This window comes from Diorhabda carinulata, chromosome 5 (assembly GCF_026250575.1).
Source record: "Diorhabda carinulata isolate Delta chromosome 5, icDioCari1.1, whole genome shotgun sequence".
NCBI classification, from domain to species: domain Eukaryota; kingdom Metazoa; phylum Arthropoda; class Insecta; order Coleoptera; family Chrysomelidae; genus Diorhabda; species Diorhabda carinulata.
This window is the reverse complement of record NC_079464.1, coordinates 4,867,532-4,877,943: the sequence shown is the minus strand read 5'-3', so window position 1 is coordinate 4,877,943 and position 10,412 is coordinate 4,867,532. Positions and strand designations below refer to the sequence as shown.

At 33.7% G+C, this 10,412-nt stretch overlaps 1 protein-coding gene across 1 annotated transcript; it reads left to right on the top strand.

The window, feature by feature from the left end:
• The first annotated feature begins 1,442 nt into the window (after positions 1 to 1,442).
• LOC130894504 (protein takeout-like) lies at positions 1,443 to 6,018 on the top strand. The gene is made up of 6 exons (XM_057801385.1): positions 1,443 to 1,515; positions 1,603 to 1,695; positions 2,990 to 3,128; positions 4,622 to 4,755; positions 5,661 to 5,810; positions 5,867 to 6,018. The coding sequence occupies exons 1-6, from the start codon at positions 1,443 to 1,445 to the stop codon at positions 6,016 to 6,018; spliced, it is 741 nt and encodes a 246-aa protein (XP_057657368.1).
• Positions 6,019 to 10,412: the final 4,394 nt, after the last annotated feature.

The window sequence follows — 10,412 nt, the reverse complement described above, 5'->3', positions numbered from 1 at the left end:
ATTTAGCATGACCTATAGATGGCGGTAGTTACTTAAAACCACTGTATTAGAAAGTACGCAAGCTATACAACATATGTTTCAAGTTAAAAGACGCCATCTTGTGCAGTATTTAGTTTAGGCTTTCACAAATCACGTATTTGTGTGCGACAGACTGTTAGTTGAAACGAAAATTGATTTTATATACAGAAGACACTAAAAATTGTGCGAAATTATATATTATATTCAGTTGTAAAATCAATTTCGGTTATTGCGATGTATATAAAAATAAGAATTGATTTCGAAATACTTCATTTGAAATGACATTTTCAAAAGTTTTGAATTTGTTAATGTGGCAGCAATTGCTTCAAAAACACCACTAAACAATCTATACAGTATATGTTTAAGTTTGAAAAAGCCACGCTGCTTTAGCCTAGCATCGCAGTGGTTAACCAAATGAGGTGACGACTCCAGAAATGTTGAAGAAAATCCACAAAAAGATACTGGAAGATCTTCGACTGAAAGTTTGGACAAGACAAGTACCTCGTTTGATCACAATGGAATACAAACGAGGTCTTGAAGACGTTTTCATCGAGTGTTTGGTAATATTTCACAAAAATAAAACTGAATTTTTGCGTCGTTTCATCACTTCACACCCGAACAATCGAAACAATCAAATGAAAAGATAGAACCGGCTCCAAATAAGGTAAAGACCGTTACAGATGCACGCAAGGTCGTGGCGTCGGTTTTTTGGGATAATTTCCAAAAACGGCCGCATTTGGCTAAGAAGAAAATGTTGTTTCATAAATAAAATACACCAGCTCACAAATTCGTTATTGTAATGGCCAAAATTAATAATTCAAAGTTTGAATTGCTACCTCATACACTCTATTCGCCAGATTTGGCCCCCTCAGATTATTTTCTGTTACTAGACTTGAAAAAATGGATCGGTGGTCAAAGAACTTTGCTGGGAAAAGTGTATGGAGCTAAAAGGAGATGACGTTGAAAATTGAATATAATTTTTTCCAAAATTTTAGTTGGGTTAGGTATTTCTGGAACCATCCTCGTAATTTGTGGTAAATAATAGTTCAAGTTGAAGGTTTATTTTCCAGCAACAAATTTAACTACTAGTTAAAGTCGAACGACAATGTTTTAAATAAATTTTGGAACTGGATAAATGTTTATATCAATTGCCATATCTATTATTATGAACGCCCTATATAAATATTAGAAATTTTTCGAAAATCTTTGGTGTAATTATGAGCTGTCAAAATTTACTTACATACCGGAAGTCTACTTTCTAAAAATTCCATAGTTTATTGTTTGGTAATGTTGGCGATTAAAAAATAATTAAATTTCGAAAGGAAATATGGGACGTCATTATATTTTCGAAAAGTATAAAAATCATTTGAACAAAATTCAGTACTTCATTCGAATTTAGTTTATAGAAACCAACAAAACTCAAAATGATTTTGTTTTTGGTAGTTTCTTTGATGTTTATACAACTTTCTACTATTAGTGAAGCCCTCGTACATAAACGTAAGTTTTTTTTATATATTTTCAATAAATTTTCGAATATTTCCGCACATTTCATAAGTAGTATAAGTATTTTCACTTTGATTTCAGCGAGCTATCTACATTCGTGTTCAAGGTCGTCGAAAAATTTCAGCGCCTGTGCCATAGAAAGTGCTAAATTCGCCATTCCACATCTTCTTAACGGTAAGTTCGAAACAACTTTCAACTCCCACAGCAAAACAAAGATTTTCAATAAATACTGCACCCCCAATTTTCTTCAAGATTCACCCACATATGTCAAATCAGAATCTTTGTTCTCCCAAACTTGCAACTAAATCATCATCAGAAGTGTCATCCTCATCAAGATGAGGACCTTTTCACGTATATGTAGGGATGGTTCTTGGTTGTCTAGGGTTGTTTTCTTCATAAAACGCCGATTAGAAAGAAAACACTTTTATTATGTGATTTTTACGTTAAATGAGCGGGAGATCGTCTTGATCGCGCGGGAAGTCGTCTTAGGGCCCTTTCACACCAAACGAATCCGAATCAAGTTGAATCTGATTGACCAAGATTCTTTTCCCGCCTTCAGACCGGACGAATCTGGTTCAATCAGGTTTGATTCGAGGTCGCACTTGATTCAACCTGTCAGATTCCTCGTCCGGTCAGTCTTGAATCAACAACCATACGAGATGGACGCGGAGTTATTAATTTTAAAAATTAAAGATTTATGACGCCAGTAATTTCATATCTTCTGTGTGGAGGAAAATTGGCGAAGAATTAAACATTCCAGGTAAGAATTATTCAGGTTGATTCGGATTCGTTTGGTGCGAAAGGGGCCTAAGATGCGTAATCTTTACCGTCTACGTCTTACTCTCGATTGACTAGACTTTTATTGACGGCTTTAGGCTGCTGAAGACAACTCGTGTTTCGTGCGTGGCTGTAGGATGGAATAGAGCAATAATCTCGATCCTACATATGTTTTAATTACTTCAATCAATTCGCTTATAATACTAGAGTTTTTTGTGTTCAAAAATCGTTTCTCTAGCGGACTTCATTCTAAACCGTTTGAGGTGTATGCAAAAAAAGTGTATAAACGTGCAAAATACGCCCAAATAATCCAAAGACGGACGTACAGATCTTGTTGGAATACCGTCTCGCAATTCCCTTACATTCTGGACTTTGTCCCCAGTGATTTTTTAATATCTTGTTTGAATTGAAGAAACCTTTGGGTGGGACGAATTTCACAACTAACGCTGTTAGGTTTTAAGCTATCTTCCCGGCGCTACAACGCGCCTAGTTTAAGTCTAAGTTTTTTAAACATGTATTGTTCAATAAACATGTTTCTCATTGAGAAAATTCCATGTGGACAAGCCTCGTACGTGTCCAAAAGTATGGACCGAACAATGAAGAAATATGAGCTCTGGATTTCACATTACATCAGTTGAGCAGTAATGTCTTTAGAGAATAACAGTTAGATACGAAAACATTTTTTTTTCAGGTGATAAGAAGTTGAAACTGCCAAAATTTGCTCCTATGGATATTCCTTTGATAGAAGTTCATGGTAGTAATAATTTCTCGGTGAAATTGACGAATTTAAAAGTTTACGGATTAGAACATGTTAAACCGTTGAGAGTAGAGTAAGTTTTTTACAAAATTGTTCAAAAGTTATTCCTCGAATTAGATTAAAATGTAAACTTAACGTTGTATACCATTGTCTGATCCACAAGGCTATGTTTTTTCCACTATAATTTGTTTTTATGCGAGTGCTGGCAACTGATGGTTGTATAAGAGTAAATATTTGAGGCTGTGTTAAAAGACTACTTGGGAAGATCGTGCAGAAGGTATACGACGAAGAACACGTCGAGAATACAGACAAAGCAACTGCTCTGGTACGGACATGTGATGAGGATGGAGCAGAACAAGTGGCTGAAGAAAACATTGATTTATCAACGGCAGAATCGAAGGAGACAAGGAAGATACTCGAGAACCTGGAAGCATCTGCTCTGGTACGGACATGTGATGAGGATGGAGCAGAACAAGTGGCTGAAGAAAACATTGATTTATCAACGGCAGAATCGAAGGAGACAAGGAAGATACTCAAGAACCTGGAAGCAACTGCTCTGGTACGGACATGTGATGAGGATGGAGCAGAACAAGTGGCTGAAGAAAACATTGATTTATCAACGGCAGAATAGAAGGAGACGAGGAAGACCCTCAAGGACCTGGAAGGAAGGAATTGAAGTAAATATGAAACGAGTGGATAGATAGAAGAAAAGTTTAGCGTACGAAATGTGGGATACGGTAAAGGAAGCTGTAGAAACCCTAGTACTTCCGGGTGATCAGACAAGGTCATCTAAAAAGCCATCTCCATACTATGAGCATCAGGGATGATCCGGAATGGCGCTGTCTGCATTAAGAAGGAAGAAACTGCAGACCACGTCATTGGTGAGAGATCAGAACTTACATGGGCGTCAAATTGGGTCAAAAGGTTTTGGCCAAAGTACCTGCATGGCTTTCCAATGGACATCGACCTCTGGTTATGTCAAGTAGGGCACAACATGATACCCAATTCAGTCCTTGTTAGGTTTGATACCAAATACCAAGATTGGAGTCGGAGCCGGACAGTGATACGAGGACGCCATCGTTTTTATCGATTAGTTTGTCTTAATGAAACAGCACTTTCGTCTTCTTTCTAAAAGGGGCCGGTTTTAACGTGTTTTTTCGTGTTACAAACTTGTTTTGGAGTAGAAAAACTGGATTTGCACCAATTCTTAGTCTATCGTTTGCCTCGGGCTGGAAGCAATTTTCAAATTGAAGTACATCGATGATTTTCTATTTTTCAATTTGTAAATTTATTTATTATCAAAAAGTTATTATTTTATGACAATATGGTTCGAATGTACTTCAGGTAAATACGAATTTTGGGAAACAAATATTTAGGATTTTATGATCGAGGCACCACCCTGTATACTCTTGATAAGAACGTATCGAATTAAAAAATAATGACGATTTTTAATTTACTCAATAGTAAAGATGAATATGTTAATAAAAATATTTTTATTGTACGAGGAAAACAATAAATATGGTTTTGAAAATTATACAAAATTGGTTCATATTGACTTTTTTCCAGTGTAAATTTCGAGAAGAGAAAAGCTCATTTGCTCAGCACAGTTCCGCTGTTATTCGTAACCGGTCAATACGAAATGACCGGACGGATTTTGGTATTTAATTTAAATGGACATGGAATAGCAAAATTAACTATGAGTAAGTTGAGATTCTAGACTATATTTTTCTCAGTGTTTTGTATATTTCTTCCAATATCAATTGCGGATTATAAAAACTTATATGGAAACCCTTGCCGACAATTTCGTTTGATCTACCATAGGCGTAGATACCTCATTTTATAAATTTATTATTTTTATAAATACTTTTCACAATATTTCTAACTTATGCGAAAAAATATTCGCTACAACTGAATATTAAATTATAAAACGTAAATTGACGAGTAAAATGTACATCCCTGTTTGGTTAGGTTTGGTTTAAATGGGGTACCAGACATGAACTGAGCCCTTTTTGTACCCCATTCTTCTATTAGAACTTCAGTAGTTTTTTATCTGACGCAAAAAATCTTGTCGCCATCGAACTATATTTTAGGATTCGGTTATTACCATCCGTTTATTCAGTTTTTTGTGCTTTAAAACCACATACTAACAAAACTTGACGCAATATTTCTCACAAAACTGTGCAATTTCATTGTCTTTAATCGCCCATGGTCTAAAGAACGACATATTTCTATTTATTAATTAAATAAATCTCACCTAGCCATGCCACTGTTTATAGCAGACTGTCTGGCAGGAATATTTCGACAGCTTCGGCCAATAGAAATGCATTTATGTTTATGATTCGACGTTTTCATTGGTAAACAATGGAGATGATGAGTCCACGTGGACTGACGGTGTGCATATTTGTGAAATATTGAGTCAAAAACAGTTGTACCAAATTATGAAAAAAAAAAATGTTTCTGTACATGTTAAATAATTTGGTTTTTACACCATGGCACCCCTGTTCGGTGATCAAACGGCTCTGATTTGCAACTAATTGCTAATTGAGTCCACGACATTCACAATCAGTATTTCCGATAAAAACATCAAAATTTTTGGATTTTATAGCCGAAGGTGTATATTCATACGATGTGGAATGGGAAAGTGAGCAAAGACACGGTGAAGAATACGCTAAACTTTTCAAAAGCGACTTCGATTATACTCTAAAAAAAGTGTCTTATAATTTCGAAAATGTATTCAACGGAAACGAAAGGATGAGTAAGTTTATTGGATCGAAAATGTAGGGTCTGGATTTTTCTTTATTATTTTTTTAGGTACCATAATAAACAAAGCTTTGAACGATAATTGGGAAATTGTCAATGAAGATCTGAAGGATTCGGTTAAAGCTGCAATGCTAGCTATCCATAACGATCTATTCCAACGGTTCTTCAGTCGAATTCCTATAAAGGAATTATTTTTAGATTAGATTAAGGAATTGTAACATATTTATAATCAAAATTTATTTATAATTAAATTAATAATCGAATTAATGTTGTTTTTTAATAAAAACGAAGCGAAGCTGTTATTTTGGAATTGACAGAAAAGCAAGAAGTTATTCCCTCCTCTATACTTTAAATTTATTCATGGTAAGTAGTTTTACAAAAAGGTACGAATATATAAAAACGCGAAACATTTTAAGGATTATAAAAATCGACGAAATGATTCATGGTAAATAGTTTTTCAAAAAATACGGATATAAATAAACAAAGAACATGTTAAGATATATAAAAATCGAAAATAGTTGAAAAGAAATTACAAATAGCATCAATTTACAATGGAAATCTGTTAAAATAAATGAAAAGATTTTAAATAAAAAAGCTATTTCAACAAAAACTAAGTAGTTGTTATTTTGGAACTGACAGAAGTTATTCCCTCCTCTAGACTTTGGAATGATTCATGTTGAATAGTTTTTCAACAAGATACGAATATAAATTAACATAAAACTCGTTTTAAATTAAATGAAAATCGAAAGGAAGAAATTACAAAAAGCATCAATTTACTATGGCAATCTATTAAAATAACAAAAACTGCGAAACTGTTATTTTGGAACTGACAGAAAGAAGAAATTCCCTCCTCTAGACTTGGAAATCATTCGTGTTAAATAGTTTTTCAAAAAGAAAGAAGCTGTTATTTTGGAACTGACAGAAGTTATTCCCTCCTCTAGACTTTGAAATGATTCACGTTGAATAGTTTTTCAACAAGATACGAATATAAATTAACATAAAACTCGTGTTAAATTAAATGAAAATCGAAAGGAAGAAATTACAAAAAGCATCAATTTACTATGGCAATCTATTAAAATAATAAAAACTGCGAAACTGTTATTTTGGAACTGACAGAAAGAAGAAATTCCCTCCTCTAGACTTGGAAATCATTCGTGTTAAATAGTTTTTCAAAAAGAAAGAAGCTGTTATTTTGGAACTGACAGAAGTTATTCCCTCCTCTAGACTTTGAAATGATTCACGTTGAATAGTTTTTCAACAAGATACGAATATAAATTAACATAAAACTCGTTTTAAATTAAATGAAAATCGAAAGGAAGAAATTACAAAAAGCATCAATTTACTATGGCAATCTATTAAAATAACAAAAACTGCGAAACTGTTATTTTGGAACTGACAGAAAGAAGAAATTCCCTCCTCTAGACTTGGAAATCATTCGTGTTAAAGTTTTTCAAAAAGAAAGAAGCTGTTATTTTGGAACTGACAGAAGTTATTCTCTCCTCTAGACTTTGGAATGATTCATGTTGAATAGTTTTTCAACAAGATACGAATATAAATTAACATAAAACTCGTTTTAAATTAAATGAAAATCGAAAGGAAGAAATTACAAAAAGCATCAATTTACTATGGCAATCTATTAAAATAACAAAAACTGCGAAACTGTTATTTTGGAACTGACAGAAAGAAGAAATTCCCTCCTCTAGACTTGGAAATCATTCGTGTTAAATAGTTTTTCAAAAAGAAAGAAGCTGTTATTTTGGAACTGACAGAAGTTATTCTCTCCTCTAGACTTTGGAATGATTCATGTTGAATAGTTTTTCAACAAGATACGAATATAAATTAACATAAAACTCGTGTTAAATTAAATTAAAATCGAAAGGAAGAAATTACAAAAAGCATCAATTTACTATGGCAATCTATTAAAATGACAGAAACTGCGAAACTGTTATTTTGGAACTGACGGAAAGAAGAAATTCCCTTCTCTAGACTTGGAAATCATTCGTGTTAAATAGTTTTTCAAAAAGAAAGAAGCTGTTATTTTGGAACTGACAGAAGTTATTCCCTCCTCTAGACTTTGAAATGATTCACGTTGAATAGTTTTTCAACAAGATACGAATATAAATTAACATAAAACTCGTGTTAAATTAAATGAAAATCGAAAGGAAGAAATTACAAAAAGCATCAATTTACTATGGCAATCTATTAAAATAACAAAAACTGCGAAACTGTTATTTTGGAACTGACAGAAAGAAGACATTCCCTCCTCTAAACTTGGAAATCATTCGTGTTAAATAGTTTTTCAAAAAGAAAGAAGCTGTTATTTTGGAACTGACAGAAGTTATTCTCTCCTCTAGACTTTGGAATGATTCATGTTGAATAGTTTTTCAACAAGATACGAATATAAATTAACATAAAACTCGTGTTAAATTAAATTAAAATCGAAAGGAAGAAATTACAAAAAGCATCAATTTACTATGGCAATCTATTAAAATGACAGAAACTGCGAAACTGTTATTTTGGAACTGACGGAAAGAAGAAATTCCCTTCTCTAAACTTGGAAATCATTCGTGTTAAATAGTTTTTCAAAAAGAAAGAAGCTGTTATTTTGGAACTGTCAGAAGAACTAGAGGAAATTTCCATCTCTAGACTATAAATGATTCGTAGTAACGTGTTGAAATAACACGATTATCTGAATTCGTTCACCAGCATTGCCACGTCAATACAATAATGTTTGAAATAGGAAAGTATAGACACGATTGGTTGGCCACGTATCGTGGAACAGTGGTCTGTTCAAATGACCGAACAATGTTATTGACTATTGGGACATAAATATGTCACCACATATATTCAAATTATATAAATTTTATGAAGGAAATAACATTTATAAACATGAATAATGAAATTACAAAACGAGACGAGTCAAATGCAAGTCTAGTCTGTTTTGTTTACATTCGCGAGACCACATGATAGGAGACCGACGCTATTAATTTCTTGAAATGACAGAATAGAAAAGGATACGGAGCTCTCTCTCACACACAAGGGCGTTATAGTTTCTGTCTAGACTTCTCTATACAGGGACTGTATTATGAAAATATATTAAACGCCATCTTTCGACGACTGCAAATACCGATAAAATAGAGGTGGGAAACTGTAATAAATACGTTTTTAATATACAGGTCATAAAAAAAAACTTTTAAGAATAAAAACGAAGATATACGAGGGTGATTTGAGAAAAAATGATTTTTAATTCTACACACTTCATCCAATTGATTCAAAAACCATCATACAAACAATCTTTCCGATATTATTGGTACATTTTAAAGGAAATCAAGATTTGAATTACGTTCCGTACATTTTTTATAACATGTTTACGTTTAAACGGCGTTACAACTTAATGGAGACAGGATGTGGTTTATCACGTATATGAAATTAACATTGATTCATAAATTTGCAACCAAAGTATGGCAATGAATACTAATTTAAATCAAACATAAAACATCTGATCAATACTGATTCTTACGATGAAATAAGCCAAGTTTATAACAAATCTGTTTTACAAAAATCGATTAAGGGATTATATAATTTGTTTTTTGGTTTATTTTTTGCTTGGATAAAGATGGTGCGAGTCAAAAGCTGGTGATAAAGTTGAAGAATCAAGTTAAGGGATACTCAACGACCTTGATCACTTCTTCGTATTTAATTCTGAACAATTCGAGGAACTGTTAACTCAACGACGATTTTCAGTCTTTTGAATCCACCAATTGGATGACGTAAATTCTTCTACCAAGTCGCTGGGTGGCTCTAGATCAATGTGAGGTATTGCGAAACGCCGCCATTCAACAAGACGGTGCCACATTCCATACAACTCATGAAACATTTCAATTATTACATGAGGTATTTCCAGGTCGTGTACTCTCTAGATTCAGTGATCAGAATTGGCCTTCTATATCGTCTGATTCAACACCATTAGATTTCTTTTTATAAGATTATTTAAAATCACAGGTCTAGATCAGCAAACCCACAACCATGCGTGCATTAAAGGAGGAGAATTAACGTGGCATTAACGAAGCTCGTATACATTTATGAAGAATAGTCATGGGAAACGTGGGCGTATGTATATGGAAAGTCATGGGGGTATGACTCAATAAGTGGACAACATTTGTTTCATGCGCTAGCAGCACTCGGAAAATATTACATTTGGTAAAAATGACACTGAATAACACCTAGAATGAAGTAGCTGTCGAAGGAGACTCTGTCTTGTACTAGAAATGATTCTGAGAAGTTGTTGCATTCGAAACCAGGGGATGATGTACACTAACAAAACACAAATCCTTGCCTACGAAAAAGGATCCAGAAAAAATGTTCTTACTCTTTGAAAAGAAAGCAAAAGCGAGATGGGAAGGGATCTGGATAACTGCAACCAATTGAAAGTGACGACAGAGCAAAACAAGGAGCATAGATTTGATAAAGTCCAGGAGTTCGAATATCTGGAAGAGATATCGACAAACGAAGGAGGTGAAACCAGGGAAATCGACAAAAGAGTAACGAGAGGAACCAAAACGTTTGGAGTCCTATGAGGAATATTAAGATCAAAGGA